The sequence below is a fragment of the Heptranchias perlo genome, chromosome 5, assembly GCF_035084215.1.
Source record: "Heptranchias perlo isolate sHepPer1 chromosome 5, sHepPer1.hap1, whole genome shotgun sequence".
Taxonomy (NCBI): Eukaryota; Metazoa; Chordata; class Chondrichthyes; order Hexanchiformes; family Hexanchidae; genus Heptranchias; species Heptranchias perlo.
The window spans coordinates 63,195,412-63,215,555 of NC_090329.1; the positions used below are offsets into that span (position 1 = coordinate 63,195,412).

At 39.5% G+C, this 20,144-nt stretch overlaps 1 protein-coding gene across 4 annotated transcripts in view; it reads left to right on the forward strand.

Annotated features, from left to right (window-relative positions):
- runx2a (RUNX family transcription factor 2a) overlaps nucleotides 1-18,037 on the forward strand; it is a 177,446-nt gene extending 159,409 nt beyond the window's left edge. For all 4 annotated transcript variants that reach the window (XM_067984477.1, XM_067984480.1, XM_067984479.1 and 1 more), the window contains one exon: nucleotides 12,459-18,037. In XM_067984477.1, coding sequence (XP_067840578.1) covers nucleotides 12,459-12,937 — 479 coding nt within the window. In that variant the 3' untranslated portion in view covers nucleotides 12,938-18,037. The remainder of the gene's footprint in view (nucleotides 1-12,458) is intronic.
- The last annotated feature ends 2,107 nt before the right edge of the window (nucleotides 18,038-20,144 follow it).

Below are 20,144 nucleotides of genomic sequence, written 5' to 3' on the forward strand. Positions count from 1 at the left end.
GATTCAATAATAACTTTTAAAAGGGAATTTAATAAATACTTGAAGGGGAAAAATTGCAGGGCTATGGGGAAAGGCCAGGGAAATAGGACTAATTTTAATAGCTCTCTCAAAGAGCCGGCACAGGCATGATGGAGCAAATGGCCTCCTTCTGTGCCTTTCTAAGATTCTATATATCGGGAATGCACCCACCACAAATCTCCGCCACTGACCCTGCTCAAGTTCTCAGGGTCAGGGGGCAGGACATCTAGGACTGGGGTCGGTGCTGGGTCCCCAACTCTTTACAATCTATATTAACGATTTGGAGGAAGGGACCGAGTGTAACATATCAAAGTTTGCAGATGATACAAAGATGGGAGGGAAAGTAGAGAGTGAGGAGGACATAAAAAACCTACAAGGGGATATAGACAGGCTGGGTGAGTGGGCGGAGATTTGGCAGATGCAATACAATATTGGAAAATGTGAGGTTATGCACTTTGGCAGGAAAAATCAGAGAGCAAGTTATTATCTTAATGGCGAGAAACTGGAAAGTACTGCAGTACAAAGGGATCTGGGGGTCCTAGTGCAAGAAAATCAAAAAGTTAGTATGCAGGTGCAGCAGGTGATCAAGAAGGCCAACGGAATGTTGGCTTTTATTGCAAGGGGGATAGAATATAAAAACAGGGAGGTATTGCTGCAGTTATATAAGGTATTGGTGAGACTGCACCTGGAATACTGCATACAGTTTTGGTCTCCATATTTAAGAAAGGACATACTTGCTCTCAAGGCAGTACAAAGAAGGTTCACTCGGTTAATCCCGGGGATGAGGGGGTGGACATATGAGGAGAGGTTGAGTAGATTGGGACTCTACTCATTGGAGTTCAGAAGAATGAGAGGCGATCTTATTGAAACATATAAGATTGTGAAGGGGCTTGATCGGGTGGATGAGATTAGGGTGTTCCCAAGGATGGGTGAAACTAGAACTAGGGGGCATAATCTTAGAATAAGGGGCTGCTCTTTCAAAACTGAGATGAGGAGAAACTTCTTCATTCAGAGGGTAGTAGGTCTGTGGAATTTGCTGCCCCAGGAAGCTGTGGAAGCTACATCATTAAATAAATTTAAAACAGAAATAGATAGTTTCCTAGAAGTAAAGGGAATTAGGGGTTACAGGGAGTGAGCAGGAAATTTGACATGAATTTAGATTTGAGGTTAGGATCAGATCAGCCATGATCTTATTGAATGGCGGAGCAGGCTCGAGGGGCCGATTGGCCTACTCCTGCTCCTATTTCTTATGTTCTTATGACTGGGCCTACTGCAGTCTGGAGGCGCATCTGTGACCCCCCCTCCCCTCATTAAGACCTCAAAAATGCCTGCAGAAGCTTGCCATCCCTGGGGAGGGGGAGACCCCCAAGTGAGCCCCACTTCCAACAGTTTCAGCTAGGCAAACCAATGCCAAGTGTATCTTCACTGACACCTCACAGGGTCCCAACTGAGGGCTGGGCGCAGAACCTACTACTCCCACAAAACCATCCCAGAAACCCTGCCTTAAGACTAAGGCCCAGCAGAGTTCGGGTCCCGGCTGAGTTTGCAGCCATTCTGGTGAACTCCCGCTGAACTCATGGCGGGGTTCCCTCAGAATGTCTCAGCAATTTTAGGGCCATTATTTTTTACTAGTATTTGAATTAAATGTAACTTCTGTTTGTAAAATGGGATTTTCATTAATGTGCCCAAAATTGATTTTTAAAAGAAATAATTTGTATAGTAAATATAGATTTTATCAATAATATAAATGGTCAGTGTCAACGGGCTGGGGTGTTGGGGGGGGGGGGCGGTGGAATATCCAGTGATTCCCACTGGAAAGTGTACAGCATGATGCTCTGCTCCTCCCCCACACAGTCAAATAGTTTACTAACACATGGAGAATGGCCAGTAGACTGAAGTGCCAAAGGGCTGCCAGGACCGATGGAACTGTATCCCAGCGGGAGTCATTGTATTCAGGAGAGGAAGAGAGAAAAAGGAGAATTGGAGCGGGAAAAAAAGGAGTGGGTCAAACGTGCGACATCTCAAAATCTGAATTTTTGTAAACAGGAGCCTTCTGCTTGCAAGTCAAAGATCTCTGCCAACAGAGTCCCTTCGACTTCTCCAGAATCCATTTTCCTTTGGCATTCCGGAGTTGGTTGGTCTCGTGTTTCATTCGTATGCACAATATATAGCACAGACTATGACTGTCACTCTTGCAGAGACAGCAAAGCATGCACAACTTCTTCAGTCAGGCAACATCAATGATGCAGTATGTGTGGCCTCTCGGATATTTGATTTGACTTATTTTTATAAAAAACGTTGCAATTTCTCAACTGTTTGGATTTGTTGAAAAAAAGATTGTGCAGGTTTGATTTATCGATTGGTTTGTATTTGATCTGAAAGATCGGCCAACGGGATGTTCTCTGCCAAAACAGGACATAGTTTCAAACTAGTGAAAATATCCAACAGATTTTTATCATGTTTTCTATAAAAACTACTTTCCATTGCTATGAAATAGCAAGTATACGTTCCTTTAACTGGAGAGTATATTTTCAATGGGGCAAAACAATAATCTTTACTTTTATGCAGAGATTAATCACAAGTCCTTTGAGAACGATTAGTATTATTGCACCATATAGGTCAACATTAAAGGATCAGCATTTTCAATTTATTCAAAGAATTCCCTTTTAAAAAAAGTTAGTTTACAGTGTTAGATGAAAAGCATTTTTACATATTTTATATTGAAATAAAAGCAGATGAGAGATCATTACCCTGTAACAGCTGTTGCATTTGATCTGTATGTTATATTTAGAACACATTTAAGTTGTTTGGTTCAGTGATATTTTTAAAGTATTTGAAAAACTTTACAAGTAGCGCATTGTTAAGCAGTTGCTGTTTTGAATCTCCAATAAGCCTCCTATTGACTGGCCTAAATCTTTTCCAGGTTCTGTACAGAATAAAATAGTTCCATATGAAGAATGGTGACGACAGCAGGCACTTTAGGTTCTCTCTAAAGTCACAAATAACAACTTGCTATAATTTCACTCCAGATTAATTTCAAAAGCCATGGCTGTGTAAACAGAGGCTCGCTCAGCACTACTATGGAATCCCCTTTCACGTTATGTGCCACATGTTTACAGATAGGTGGGGCTTGAATTGTGGTAATGCAACCACAGCAATCCTTCATACACGAAGGATTCAGTCTAGGTTAACTGTGACCTAAGGCAGTATCGCGGGGAACAATACAGGAATGAAGCAAACTCAAGTGGAATAACTGTCACACAAGTAAATCATCATCTCACTCTGTATTTGCCCCATTGAATGATGGGATGTATATGTAAATAATGGATCAATAGTAGTAATCGAACCAAGGTGTTCAGATGATGTCATAAACCAAGAGACCAATGCTTGAGAAGTTTATAATTATCTTCTGAACTTCTTTGAAGTCACTACATAATATAAGTTATTGCTTACAATGTAGTTGGATTCAATGTTATTTTTTTTGACCGTTTTTATCCCAGCAGCAACTGCAATCTTCATGTTGGTTTTGTGTGATGCTGTTCGCACACGAGTAAATATCATGACATCGCTGCAGGTTGATTGAGAAATAATCTGCAGTTAATTATGGATAATTCTACGTATTATGTTATTAGGTAATAATATACAGGAGGCATACATTGTTACGGCTTTTATTGCACCAACATTTGCTTTGCCTTGAGGCAAATTGAATGCTCCTTTCATAATCTCCTCAATGCAATCTCTATTTAAAACTACAACCTCAGGTATAATATGTGTCAGACCCAGTTTTATTGCTGCAATCCAGTTTTCATTGTGTGACAAGCATCCGACACTCAGAGCAACTATGAAAATAAAGTTTTTGATGGTGCCACTGAAGCAGGAACTTTTATTTTGCTTTACCTGGCCAGAACCGCAGCAAAGATGCATGGCAGAGGGTGTGCCAACTTGGTTTTTTTGCAGTGGCATAGCAATGCTAGTGTCACAGTGTAATTATGTTAACTGATTAGAATTCCAACTCACTTATTTGAAACACAAAAGAAGCCTCTTAAGGGCAGCAGCCATTACTACCTGCTGTGCCCTCCAAAATGACAAGGAAAGTGGTACAGATTATTTATTATACGTTGCACTTAAACATTTGTTTAGTGCCATTCTGCAAGGCAGTGATTGAACTGTTTTTTTTCCCAGCTTGGGTACAAGTTGAATCAAAACATGCTGAGTTTGTATAGTGATAGTGTATAATAAAATAGATTTTTGTTCTAACCTAACGATATATATAAAAATGCCTAGAGGACAATTTTCATTTGGTGCAAAATGTGTCCCTGAATTACCGCAGGGGTTTTCTCGATCTCATGCTGTAACTTTAGTGGGAGTTCGGCAGAAACCCTGCAGAAATGGCCATTTTCCACCATCTGTGGTGTTACTCTAGCGATTCCGCTGACGTCCCACCTAAGTTATGGCAGGTGATTTGGAGAATCTCCAAGGAAATTCAGGGCCCTTATCTCCAGGCATGAAGTATGAAAGTGTATTGCTGATCCCAAATGAAGCCATGAGCAAAACTTTCATAGTGTGCACAGGCATATAATCAAACATTAGAGAGAGGGAGTAACTAGCCTTATGGTTGCCCACATTTTTATTCACACTTCACCATTGATAGATTTTTAGTCTTAAAAAAAAGTCTCAACAGATCAACCAAATCATTGCTTCACCAAATGCAATCTCCGCACTCTCTCACAGTCAAGCCCCATGCTCCAGTTTGCAGAGGCACTATACTCTCTCTGGGCCCAGTTCGGAGAGAAAGTGGGCACATCTCCCTTTCAGCTCAGTACTAGGCCAATACTAAAGTTGTCACTGAATCTTCATAGCACTTCTGTCATATTTTCCTCCTCCAGCACTAGTAGGCTCCCTTTTGCTGGCAAGGATCCAGCCTGGAGCCAGGCCTGCATGCATAGAGAGCTTTGCTGCAGGAAAATGGGTGATGGTCACGGCGGAAATGGGGCGGAGGGCAGAAGTCCCACCTGGACTCTCCTCTGGTGGAAGGAGGTAAATCCAAGCCCATAGTCTAATTGTTATTTTTTTTAAATGGGAAAGGTTTTTAAAGTGTCACAGTGTATGAACATTGTTCTTAGCTGTTGGCATACATCAAAGAAAGCTGGCATAAAGATTAAGACCAACATAAATCAGACATTAACTGTCAACATCCTGATTTGCATATATGTGCACTTCCCATAACATCTGTTTGAGACCTCACCAGATAGTCTTTGTCATAGCTTTTCCTATTATCTGAAATAAAACCTGAAACAAATCGTTCAGCTTGCATCATTGCCCTAGGCTTCTTCAGCCACAAATTGAACCACAGCTTGGAGGTTTCAATATTTCAAATTGTTTTTTAAACATTTTGTGGCATGAGTATTGTTCTGAAGTAGACTAGGTGGAGACTTCTTGGTCTGAATGTCTCCCTAGCGCTTAAAGAAAAACCCTAAAACTGAACAAACTGAAACTTTCTCTGCATTGCTGCAGTTACCTTATGAAGAGCAACAGAAAAATAGACCTAGCTCGAGTGCAACGGTAAAAAATGTTCACAATGACTGCTGGGGCTGCCAAGCATCTAATAAGTGGTCTTGCATGTTAATTTGAGTGTGCACTGGAGCACCTATATTTATCAGAAGGTATGAACATTTAACTTGATATTTTCATCTGTACGTTAGTTTTAAAGAATCTATAAATGCATTTACAAACAATACATATGTAATGGATTCGTTAAAACTAATGAATAGAGGGAATTATTACAACTGGAAGCTTTTAAGAGTGTTATTATTCATTTCATATTTTTTTAATCAAAGAAATTTTTAATAATTTAACAAAACGGTTCACCGGACTCGTATCTCTGATGTCAGGATGGTGGGCAGTTGTTTTTCTCCCAATCCCCTGCCAATGCCCCATTTGGCTGGCTGCCACAAGGATTGAGATACTGACCAGGCAGGGAGACTCTGTCACTCTTGTCCAATGTCTCCAGGCCCAGCATGGCTCAAATCAGGAACTTAGCAAGCTAGAGGATTGAACACTCCATGGCACTAAGTGGCAGTGTTCCAATGCTCAGCACCACCATGCAGCCCCCACAGGAAAAAGTTTAAGGATTAATTTTACAAATACATGTTCCTGTTGAGGAACTTCGCCAGAGTGCACATTCAGAAAATGGGCCCTTTAATCTTAATTTCTGCTCTTCTGCTGATCTCTTGTTTTGGTGGGACAGAGGTCCACAGATAGGTCTGACTGTTTCTTAAGGGGGAGGGATGGCAGCTATCAGTTGTCAGGGTTTAGCCACAGCCAAGAAATTAAATCCTCCAATAAATAGGTAAAAAGACACTAATCCTGCGAATAATTGTCAACAAAAATAATCTGAGCAGAAGAGACGGGATATTTTTCCAAAAACCAAGAGTTTACACATTTAATAGCTAAAATAAATGTTTAACCGGTTACCTATTGAAAGAGTCCCCCTCCTTCAAGCAGATTAATGATTTAGAATGTGAGCTGGTATGACCTACCTCTGTGTATGTAGTGCAGTCTCTCAACTTCTTCTCCCATACTGTAGAATTGATTGTCTAGCCCCTCGCTGCATAGGATAGAAGAAAGCTGAAGAGTATACTTTGTACTCAAATTAATGCCTCCAAATAACAGTATAAAATAAGAAAGAAATTAAATCAGCACCTTTTCTTTTCACATATGGTAACCTTATTCTGACTTTGAGACTTCAAAATAATTGTAGTAATCAAGAAGGACAATACTGTAAAATAAGCTGGTGTTATTAATGGAACTCACGGAAACTTAGCTGTAATTTTGCATTGCTTCTTCTAAAAGCAAAATCTGAGATTTTTCCGATGTAATTAGTTATGCAGAAGCAGACAGGGGACGTATTTCATTCCCCCTTGTAATTGCTCTCCTCTGCCATCTATGGCTTGGCTACATAACCAACAGATCAGATGAGTGGGAAGTGGGCTTCTTCACAACTTCCTGTGCCAACAGAAGGGAAAGAGAATGAGCTTCAGACAGACTGTCTTGCCCTCTTCCCATCCCTGGCCAAGTTGGAATGTTATATTGAGTAACATCTAAAAACAGAGGTTGGGAATTCACAAGTGTCAGCAAGCAGTTTACCCACTCTATACCGGGACACCCTCCACATGTTTTTTATTCATCAGTTAAAATTGTTATTTTCTGTTGCTCCAAAATATAAATGCTGATAAATTTGAATGACCAGACACAACGATGCATTGCATGGATTAGAATGCTGATCATTTCTAATTCTACTACTGCAAGCCAGAACATAATGTTTGGTTGTATCCTGGAGGCATTTCACTTCAGGTTTTGGCAAAATGAATAATTGATAGCAACAATTTTAATTGACCACACATATAATTAAGTCTTGAACCCTCCCACCTGTTTCCACATGAAAAATTACATTATGTGCCTCAAGGAGACAATCTGACTGGGAGAAAGACTATTGATTCTGAATAGGAATATGAAGAGCACTGCTGCTATTTTTAGGAGGAAGGTTTTGTTTTAATGTCTTACTGTTGTTGAACCACAAGCAATTAGTGGTTTTTAATTTTTTTTAAAGCAGAGTATGGATTGAAAGGGAAAGAGGATTTGTCCTTTTTATTTTGCTAATTTAAGGCATTGAACCACATCTAAGGGCTTTGGCTCATTAAAAATTTCATGGAAACAGTTCAATGAAAGCGTTTCCATATGTCTTTCCGATTCATTCTATTCCCTCTGAAGGGGTCCCTACTCACGCACTCACTGGAATCATTTCAGGGAACAGATCTGGGCAATAGGTCCAGGGGAGTGATATACTGGTCATGTGAGGCTGTGCCACAACTTGTGTGGCCTTCTTAAACACACAGCACTTTTTCCTTTGGACTTTGAAGAGTGTCTTTTCAAATTACTGCAAAGATTTTTATTATGGTTTATCTGATGAAGCCAGTCATTTTATAGTGCAACGTAATAATTCTATAAATTACCTGATTAAAGTATTCCTTAGTAGACAAATATCATAGCAGCTCAGTGGATAAGTGCACCCTGTGGATTGAAAGTGAGCCATACAGACATTCCAGCAGCTTCTCTGTGGAGCCAAGCCAGAAACTCTATGTTAAAGGGGAAATAATCGATGGGAGGGGCACAGATGGGCCGGCGGCAGTCCAGAAAATATTTGTGAAGCCATGAAGAACTCCTCGTGCTCCTCCTGGACCCACAAAAATCATACACAAAACTTTTAATTACCTACTTTGGGAGCGACCTGCAGTGGTCCCTTTAAGAACTACCGATTAGGCCACTCAACGCCTAGTGCCCATGGCACACGGTCTGTACATTTGTATTCAAAATTGCATTAGGTCCTACAACCAGTGGGACTCCAATTTGCATAATAAAAGAAGGCTCCCAAGTGAAACAGGCGAGTGCTCTGGTCGCCCATTTCCACCAATGGTCAGGAATGGCAGCAGCCATATCAGGAGCAGGAATAGGGTGGTAAGTACCACATTGCCATTTTTGGCCTGGTGTAGCCCCGTTCCTGCCGGGTGGAGTCCGTGACAGTCGGTTCTCATGTGGAAGAATAAGTGTGAGGAAGGTGCCATAGAACTATTGCCCCGTCTCTCCATCCCCATGAAACTGCACTTCTGCATGAGTAAGTGCCTTCAAAAGAAGTGAGGTGAAAGAAAGGGTTAAATTTGGGGAGCGGGAAATGGTTAACTATTGTAACTTGTTACAAAATGAAATAGGAAAACGAAGCGTATTCAAAGCACACAACAGCAACAGCATAATAAAGCTGCAGGACAGGATAATTGGGAAAATAGCAGACTAAGTCATGCCCTCTTATAGAACACCACATGTAAACATTGGCAAATATTTAGAGCTGTAATACATTTTAAAAGGGAATGGCTATTTCTGCACAATAGTTTGTGTCCTTGACCCTTGGAAAGATATGTAAAGACTTATGATGGATTGAAACAGGCCAAAATTGATTTGCAGTGTTGGTAGTTTTGGCATATCTAGAATTATGGGATGTAAAAGGTAGAATGAGGTAATAAATAGCTTGATGGGCTGCTAAATACTTAAGTTCTCAATATGACCACTTCTGGCATTAACCCCGTTTGGAGAAAACTTGGCATGCTATGGGCTCAATTTCGAAACGGAGCCGGGAATTGGGAGGGGGGTCAATTTGAGGTCGGGAAACCCATTAGTACGGGTTTCCTGGACGTCCTTACGATTTTGACGTAAGGACGTCTTTTATTTTCTTTTGTCAGTTTCCCGTCCGACTGACCGGCTGATTAACAGGCTGGTCTCAGTCAGACGGGAGACCAGCCAGGGAGAGGATGTCTGCAGATAAATCTGCAGGTAAGTCTTTGTTTGCATGGGTGGGGGTGGCACGGGAGGGCATAGGTGGGCAAGGGGCACAGGTGGGCAAGAGGCATGGGTGGGCATAGGTGGGAACATGGGTCGCAAGTCATGGGGGATAAGATCGGGGGTCAGTCACGGGGGGAGCAGGATCAGGGGTCATCGCGGGGGTCTGCGATCGTTGAGGGGTGGGTCGGGGGATCGGGGTCGGAGGATCAAGATTGGAGTCGGGGGGTCGGAGTGGGAGGATCAGGGTTGGATGATCGGGGGTCCGTGATCAAGGGGGAGGGTCTGCGATCAGTGGGGGGGTCCGCGATCGTTGGTGGGGGTGTACGCGGTCAGTGCAGGTAGGTTTGTTGGGCCTGGTGGAAGCACTCCTGCTCCTCCGGGCCCACAAGCTGTGCCTTTCTAGGCACTTACATGCAGTCTCGGGCCTTCTCACCTCCCTTCTTGAGCTGTAAAACAGAAGGCCCAGGAATCCTGGCCCCCCGGGGTTGAAATCGGGAATTAGTTAAAAATGGAGGCCTGAAGCCTCCTTGAAAGATTTTAAGGTCCGACCCGCCCCTTGTCCAGCCCCGGTGAAAACCGGAAATGGGTGGGTTGGAGGCGGGTCTGAAATGGTGGCAATTTTCAATGCCCACCCACCCCCCCCACCCTGCCCCCAACCCAGCCCCAACCCACTTGTGTTTTACTTTTAAAATCGAGCCCCATGTGTCTTACTCTGTATTAAAGACTCTTTTTGCATAGAATTTGGGGAAGAAAACTCATGTAAAAAGCCTTGGAAAGGTCAGGATAGATTGTGAGTGGGAGGAGGGTCAGAGAATTGTCCTCAGTTGTTAAAATAGTTCCTCCCAGCGCCCCCCCCCTCCCCCACTAAACCATTTATGACGTCAAAGTTCACTTCAGTTGTTTGTATGACTCCTGTCATTGCATCTAAGTTCGAGCAGCTAGCACCTACTCCTGGCAGAGGTTGGGTTACAGAGACAGGATGTAGGAGGGAAGTCTGTAAGCATGACTGGCCACACCCCATACCCCCTAAGTGAAAGAATGCCGAGAGTGGGCATACCAGACATACTGAAGAAAGGATTGCATTCCTTACTTAAGATATCTGCTGTTGTTTAGGCACAAACTAATAAGTAATAATGCATTCCATTCAGTTTTATGTGCAGACTTCCTTTAAAGTTGGTTCAGGAATGTGTTTCAACAAATCATATATATTAATTGCAGTATTAAAAAAAACTGTACTCCCTCCAGGAAAAATATAGTTGAAAATAGTTCTAAGATGTTTGCCTAACTTCTGTTTAACCAGAACTGTGGGGACCACATACACAACGAGCTTTGTACTTATTTTGTTAACCTACAGCTACAGTACAGTAGACCCTCATTAGAAAATCTTTTGATATATTGATACCTAATACATGTTATTTATAGCTCCTTCTCCAACAGAGTATAAACACACTGGGCTCTCTATATGTTGGTCATTGTATCACACTTTTCTCTATGACTTCTCAGCAAAAGCTTCATAAATAAGGCAACAGAGTTTGTATTTGAAATTCTGTATGTTATTTCATAGATTCAGAATCAACAAACCTGTGATTTCTAAATACTTAGAATAATTTAAGAAAACAAGGGTGTAAATCTTTATAATGGATGTAAAATAAATGAAAAACGTAAAATTGAAGATTCAGATGGGAACTTTGGATTCATTTTTGACAGGATACAATATAAAGGCCTGGGATAGAAGAGACTAGTTCTTTTAAAAACAAAACTTTTTTTTTGCTTTTACAGATATTACATAAAGAACATTCTGAATGATCTTGGAATTTAATCAAACATATTTCCTTTGGGTCTCATATTACTGCTCAAGAATTTCAGTCTCATTAATGGCCCATGCTCTAAATTGGTCAGCTATTTGTGTGACAATTTTAGTCAGTTGTCAGTCTTGGGATGGCCCACACAATCCACCTTTCCCACTGGTTCTATAAGTGTGCACCCTCTATTGCATAAAAATCGATCAGCATCGGTTCCAAAAATGGTGGATGAGCCAGTAATCAATTTTCCTTTTGCGACATGTGAGGGAGGGCAGCAAGTGATATGTGGCCACAATAAAGTGGTGGCTTGTCTCTGGGCCTACTCCAGTTGACTGTTACCATGCCACATCAACTGCCCAAATGGACCAGTGCTCATATACACTTAACAAATCTACAATTTGTTTCTTCTCCATTCCATCCCACATGGGATCATAACATATTCAATAAATACATACTTGTATAAGAATTTAATAAATGTACATACATAAGTCACAGCAGACACAAATACAAGGATAACACATATCCAATGCAGTAATCTCAGGTTCAGGTAACATCATAAATTGTGTCAGTGATGGTTGAGCAGTGTATAATCTTGATCTGAACCACAAACTGAGATTACTACCTTGAAATCAGTCCTATCTATCAATTGCATTTTTAATAATGTGTACTGTGGAGATTGTATGAGTGATTTTAGTCCATTCTGGGTCCCTTTTACTTGTCACAAGAGGTGTCATGCTGGATGTTGTGCTGACAGCCAATACATGTGGTTTATGTGCAATAATGTCCATGCTAAAGGATTAGCAAGTTTGATTTAACCATTTCAAGTTTATGAAGTGATAATCCTCATTTGATTTGCATGAAGTAACATAATCATAAACTTTTTAAATTGTTAACTTCTGAATAAGAAATTTCATTAGGAAAATAAATCCCATGACTAGCACATTAGGATAAAACAATTATATCTAGAGGTGGTAAAACATAGCAGAGCACACAGAAATCAACACTACAGGAATGTAAGAAACGCCAAAGTTAAAGTGTTAAATCTGGTATTTATTAGAAAGAATAGTCACATCATTTTTTACAGTGACAACAGTACAAGTGATGCAATGATATTTAGATGTGAATTACAACATTACTTTTAAATGTCTGTAGCACAGAAAGGTGGTTTGTGAATGTTTCTCAACAAGTACCATGCCTCATTAATGATTTGTAAGATGTAATATGTTTCTTCTCTGTTTTCTTTTGTAGGTGCTACAGACCTTGGCCCCTTCTCAGACCCACGACAGTTTGGGCTTTCTTCCCTTACAGAGAGCCGTTTCTCCAATCCCCGAATGCACTACCCAGCCACCTTCACCTACACGCCAACTCCAGTTACAACTGGCATGTCTCTGGGTATGTCTGCGGCTACACACTATCATACCTATCTGCCACCGCCCTATCCTGGCTCATCCCCAAACCAAAGTGGACCTTTCCAGACCAGCAGTGCACCCTATCTCTACTATGGCACCTCTTCTGGATCCTACCAATTCTCCATGGTGGCAGGGGGAGAACGCTCACCCTCCAGAATGCTGCCACCTTGTACCAGTGCATCAACTGGCAGTACGCTCCTTAATCCCAACCTACCCAACCAAAATGATGGTGTAGATGCTGATGGTAGCCATAGCAATTCCCCCACTGTGTTGACTTCCACTGGGAGGATTGATGAGTCTGTCTGGAGACCATATTGACTTTCTGATTCCATAGGAATATAGAACAACTGCTTGGAAAAAGAAGTCATTGTTTAAATAGTGCCTATTGTACAGTTTTTAACTGGAAGAAAATCTTATCATACTAAGACTGTTCAGTGAAAGAACTGGTGCAGTATTTGAGGACATTTCTGTACTGACCAACATATGCACATCACATTGCCTATTTGTAAGTTCATGAGTGAACTTGTTATCTTGTCCAAATATATGAAGAACTTCTAGCTACTCAGCAAAACCTTATTGTTTAAGAAAGATGGGCCTTGCACATAACATCCAAGACTTGGCAGTGTGCAAATTGCAGTAATTTATAAATATATTATTGAAACAACATTGAAAGTAGCAAGAAAAGTGGCTAAAAACAAGAAGAATATGAGGACTCTAAGCGTAAGAAGATGAAAAGTCCTACAAGAAATAGTTACCCACTTTAACTGTTTTTATGAATTGTCTATGAGGAAAAATGGTTCGCAGTTAGAATAGTGGTATCAGAAATGTAAATGTATGCACTCAATTGTAACTATGCATAGAGGGGCAGAATTTTTCTTTTTTAATACATTTCTTGAGAGAGATCCCCTTTAAGTGTAAATAGAAAGAAGTTGTTTTCTAATTGCCGTTTATCCAAGAATTTCTGTTAATTGAATGTTTACTGTAGATTTCAAGAGGAATGTCTGTTTTTGCATTCTTTAAATGCTTTTTTGTATGTTTCAAACAAAATTGCTTTTCAGTTTCAAACGAGGTAAATGTCATTTGGCTTGGAGAAATCTCACTCTATTTCAGTGTCGTCAATGTTCCTTTTGAATATTGTTTACTCATTAATTGAATGGTTCCTTCAAGATGACATAACGACATTAAAATAGTAATGTCTACTGTAACATCATTACAATTTAGTATCAACTGACAGTTATCTGTATACTTGAGAAAAGGTAGCAGTTATCAATATTAATATTGTCATGATATTCATACTGAAATGGGTTACCTTAATGACATGAGATTTCCCCCCAAAAGTTTAGAATCCCAGGATGATTTAATTACTAAATATTTGTGCCTCCATAAAAACAGTAGCATGATGGAAATAGAGACATTCTTGGTAGCTCATGCCATGGCTGTGGGAGACCTGCCTTCTAATCATCTATTCAACATTAGTCAAGTTCTTTTAAAACATATAAATTAAAAATTGTATATTATGTATTTTGTTGTAAAGTGAAAATTTCTTTGAGATACAAACTGATTTGGCAATTTGGCCTTATTGATATTTTCTAAAAGCTACCTTATCAAAGGAATATCCTTACATGACTGACTTACTTACTTGACAGAGGTCCAGGGCTTGTCAAAGGAAGGGATCGGCACATATGTTGCTGTACAACAGCACATTGCCCAATCATATTCCTATAGCACAGTTTATCAATATAAGAATAAGAACCCTCCCCTGCCACTTGCCCCAATGAAACTCAGTTTTTTTGGTATTTGTGGTTATTAATCCATATGCTGCTGATTAGGATCAATTGAAGTTTTATAATGAATCTACAGAATCAGTGCAGTTGAAAGCGCAAAGTATCATTTGATTATAGCTACTCAAACCTTCTGGGGTTTTTTAGGAGATCAAAATTCAAAGGCCCTGTAATCAAGGAAATGGAAACTGAATCTCACTGTTCAATGCGGGCAGCTAAAAGACACATGTTATCATGGTCACTATTTCCTTTCAGTCCAATTAAACAATGTTTTAGTTCCATTTATTCCTCTGATCAACCTGGATTATTGAAGGTGAGATGCTAGCCACTATGAAGTAATGATCAAGTGGACAGAAAGTTTCTGTTTCATGCACTCACTGTACTACACACACACTCACATGTATGCACAAGCAAACATGTCTGTGAATATTTCAGGTTGAGTATGTATGGCTATGGTAACAATGAAAAAGAAAAAACTGCAAATACTGAAAATTTGAAATAAGTACAGTTAGAAATATACAGCAGGCCCATCGGTACCAGAAAAGAGGAAAAATTGGTTAATGTTTCGGGTAGAGATGCTTCATCAAAACTTCCTATTTATCAGAGAAAATACTTACAACAAGAACTTTTTGTGCATTACTACATTGTCATCTTTAAAGGAGAAAGTTCAGTGGCTACCATTGAGTTAATTAATATAGTTTTCAGCATCAGCAGCATTATTTAAATCTGCATGAACAGAAATTAGCGAGTTTTCAGCCTGTTCATCATTATTATTGAAATTGAGTTGACATTTATAGGTCTGCTGTGACCCATATAGTTATATCTACCTTAAAAATTTATTGGAGGTATAGCTTTATGCAAAACCAGCTTGCCTTCAAGTACTATTACTAATAAAACTACATAGTCAAATAGTGACTTCACTTCAAAAGTACTTAATTGGCTATAAAGCACTTTGGAATGTCCTGAGGGCATGAAAGGCATTATCTAATTCTAAGTTCTTTCTTTTCTTTCTTTATTAAACATACTTTTAATAGTTCTAAAAGATCTGGAAAAATAAGTTTTCCTCTCTTTAACTTGACTGTTTCCAACTCTCAGTCTTATAAGGCCTCCTAATAGCTCAACCCTATTAAGGCAAGTGTAGTTGGTATACTTATAGAGAACCCATCACATATTAAGGTAACCCAAGTACTTGAGATATTAATATTGCCGTACTGATGAATCAAATAATTCACTTAGTAAAGGTACACATGGAAATGTGTATTCAGTCTTTGTAACTTAAAAAGCACAAAATACATGAGAGGTACATTAATGCAATATCTACTTATCCAAATGCTTCCTTAATTTCAAATACTTTGTTCTATTCTGAGACTTAGACATTACTATTTTATGTATTAAATAAATGTCAAATATTTTTCAATATTTAGATATAGTACGCTTTTTTTTACTGTAAAGTTTTCTTGTGTGAAGCATGCTTTTGTGGACCCAAGGTTCAATATGGCCTATTTACATTAAAGCTGGACAACTTTATTGATATTATTTATTGCAAGTGGTAGCTTGAAGCAAACCACCAGTCTACGTTTATAAATCTGTACAGGTAATGAGTTCAATAGTTTTCAGCAGCACTTAAAAAAGCAGGTGTCAGGTTACACGACTCAAGGTTGAACTAATCAAATCTTACTGCCAGTGCAAGCTGTTACCTATTTAATAAGAGGTACTTTATTTGTTTAATGTAATTTTTATTGCTAAGGTGGGCTTTGAAAGATTTAAATATGTTTTTTTATATAAAGTGATTTTTTTAAAAGAACATTCTTTGTTAGGATGTGATATTTCTAGGGCTGCAGGCAGCAATTTTGGAACCAAATTTAAGATTTTGTACAGTCAGAAGCACTTCACATCACATCCAGATAGACCCAGTATTCACCAGGTTAATTTCCTACGGCAAAGGTTTTAATCGCTATGCATTTTGGACATCAAGCAAAATGTATTCATCGCTTTTCCGTTAGGAGCAGTTTTTCTACTGCAGATGTGAACATCTTTTGGTGTTTCAGATAAAGTTAGTTTTCTATGGTACTGACTGCTAACTCGAATTATCATGTATGCTGCAGTTATGTGATGCCTCAGATGGTTTACTGAAACAGATCTTGTTAATGGGGATGTGCTTTAATAGACTTTACAGTACACCAAGTTATTTACTTCTTTATATAGTGGCAGTAGATAATCTGAGGTATTATATACCAGCAATAAAGGAATTCAGCTTCAAATCACTCCAATTGTACTGTGCAATCACAACCAATATTGCACACTCATGTCTGAAATATTAAATTTCCATATGAGTCCCATATTGTCAGTCAAATAATAAATTAGTTCCTTCACCGATGAGATGTGATTCTGCAGAAGTTCTTGGGCTAGCACTGAATATTGGAGTAGTTGTCTCTCCATTTTCCTTTTTCTGCTAATTATTGAGAATAATTTTATCATCCTATGCAACATCCTATTGTTTTGTGATAATTCCATTCACAGGATACTGTGCAGGTGTGAAATGTCATCAGACACAAAACTAAAAAAAACCTACCAGTGCAAATCAGAACCAAGGTTAAAGCTGCCTCTAGATTTGTGCTGGCGAAAGGGTTAATCTGCTTTCCTCCAGACCTTGTGTACTGGGATTGTTGCGAAGGAAGCAGAAGCACTGATTCTAGCTCTAAATCGAAGTATTTGCTGAGCATCGCAGCTCATATTAATAATTGATGAGCACAATTGTGCCAAGCAGAACTCAGAAAACTTTTGAGGTTTCCTAGCTGACAGTCACACTGCTAATGTAACTGGCCAATACTGGTGGCAAAAATAAACTTTGCTTATTAATCGTTTACTGATAAGAAAACAGCATATTATTATTTGCTTCCAGTGAGTGCCACGTTAAAACGTGCACATAACTAGCATTATGAAAGCAATACTCTCAAGATTGAAGTAGTGAAAAACAACACTTTATCCTATTATTTATTAAGCACATTGATAGGTATCAGAGGCAGTTTCAAATATAATGATTGACTAGGACTGTGGTCAGCCTCATCCATCTCTGATTTGGGACACGTTATCTTCAACCCTGGATTCTCTTTACAAACAGAAAAAGGCTTCTTTTATCTTAATTTCAGCAGTTTGAGATACGGTTCATATTTTGTATTCTTCTAGTTTGTGATTGTAGGCATGAAATGGAAATCCTAGCTTTCCAATGTAATTACCACATAGATAGTTGAACTCGATGAAAAAAAACATACATTTTAATCTGTTCATATTTTTGTGTATGTAAAACAGACAACATTCTGCAGTTTTGATTTCAAAGGTATACTTACACTTCTGCATTTTTTTCTGTGTTTTTTTTACTTTTTGTATAAATACAAGCTTTTTATTGCTGTTATTCAATAATTGCTTTGCACTGAATATACTGTACAAACGCATTGTGTTTCCAAGCCATTGCCATCATTGATTATGAATCACTTTGCTACGTCTTAAAAGGGAATAATGCTAAGGTAGTGGTTTTTGTGTCACTGAACTGCAAGATTCCTTTTCTGGCATTTTGTCATGATTGTAACATTGATTTAAGTTTGAATTTCATTCTCAATAAAATGGCATTTTCTATTAATTTTGCATCAGTGTTCTTTGATTATTTTAAGATATTTTAAGAAGGTTATGCAGCTATAGGGTTTACAGCAATGGAATTCAGGTTCGCACTGGTTCTTTTGGCTAGATTTCCCCTGGTGGTTACTGAAAAAACCCCCTTGAAATGCTTTTCAGAATGTATGTGTCTGAGTCACCAAGTGAATCATAGAGTAAGAACCAAATACTTCAGGAGTTACGGTGCTGTATTCACAATTTCCATAACCTTTGTTAAAATAGAGACACGCTCCAGGGCTGTCTGGCACATGAGGGGTGATTCTGCATTCCCAGCAGGTAGGCTATGCTCACAGGGAACATGGGGCAGAGATGGGATTACAACAATAAAAGGCCCAATTCTCTGACCTTGGTTCCAGGCTTTCAGCACAGGATCATGGACTCACCACTCTGATTTCATAATCTCATTCATCTGCTACAAAAACAGAAAATTCTGGAAACTCTCAGTAAGTCAGGCACTGCAATTTTACCACAGCGCTGCCTGATAGAAATCACTGACTAGCCACAGATATGGCTATGGCGACGCCATTTTAGCCACATGCACTAATTTTAGTGGAAAACACTTTACACACAATACAGGTAAATAGGAACAGGAGTAGGCCAATTACCCCCTCGAGCCTGTTCTACCATTCAATTAGATCATGAATGATCTGCATCTTAACTCCATTTAACCGCCTCCGTTCTGTATCCCTTAATACCCTTGCCTAACAAAAATCTATCAATCTCAATGTTGAAATTTTCAACAGCTTTTTGGAGGAGAGAGTTCCAGATTTCCACTATCCTTTGTGTGTAGAAGTGCTTCCTGACATCACCCCTGAATGACCTAGCTCTAATTTTAAGGTTATGCCCTCTTATTCTGGTCTTCTCTATCTACCCTACCAAATCCTTTAATCATCTTTTACACCGCAATTATATCACCCCTTAATCTTCTATACTCAAGGGAATATAAGCCCAGTCTATGCAACCTTTCCTCATAATTTAACCCCTTTCAACCCGGTATCATTCTGGTGAATCTGCGCTGCACCGCCTCCAAGGTCAATATATCTTTCCTGAGTTGCGGTGCCCAGAACTGAATGCAGTGATCCAGGTGTGGTCTAACCAGAGCTTTATACAACTGTAGCATAAGTTCCACTCCTTTTATTCCAGCTCCCTTCAGCCTATTGCGCTGGAAAGCTGCTCCACAGGGGTTCTGGTGCCACAGGTGCAGAAAAATAAAAGTTGTGGCCCAAAACATGCGTTTTGGTAAATTGTCGGGTGTACAGGACAAGTCCTAGGCCTGGATCCTTTGGTGGGATGTATTTCTGCCAGCCAGCAGACCAGTACATCTCCTCCCACCTGGCTTACTGGCCAGTCGGCAAATCCAGGCCAGAGGTGAGTAAACTCCTAGCCTAGGAGTCCCCTCCCCCTGACCATGGCTCCTCTGACATTTGGGGCAAAAGGAGCTTCTACCCCAAACAAGGCCCTACAGATACTGGTAGCACAGGCTGAGAACTGGCATTTCCAGGTTCCTGCCCAACTCCTGTCCAGAAGTGTGCCACAGGCCCGTGGAAATTCAGGGCCCTTGTATTCCACTTGTGAACACTGTCCTGTTAAACCTTTGTTCAAATTTTCTTATTTCTCTCTTCTGTTACTTAAGCTCAATCTCTTGGTTTTTATGTGTTCAATTTCATACAAAAGAAGCCTTAAAACCAACATCTGGATATCTATTAATGTCACCGCAAAAGGCAGAATGCTTAGAAGTATACCTTTGAAGCAGACATTTTAAAAGGAAACTCTAAAGAAACAATGCTTTGCTCTAGCTCCAAATGAAACATTACCTTTCTCTGATGGCCTGAGGATTTTATACGGCTGTTGACTGTTTGATGTTATGCACAAAACAAATTCCTGAATAACTGACTTGCATCTATGTAATTCCATGAAAAATTGTGATAGAGTTCTCCAACTCATAAATTGTTTATTTTATTAATATTCCATTCACTGAAACTGACTAAATTGGCATTCTTGTAAATTTCAGTGTTTCATCTCTATCAGCATTTTATTCACATATTTTATAGGTTTTTTAATTATAGATATTGAAG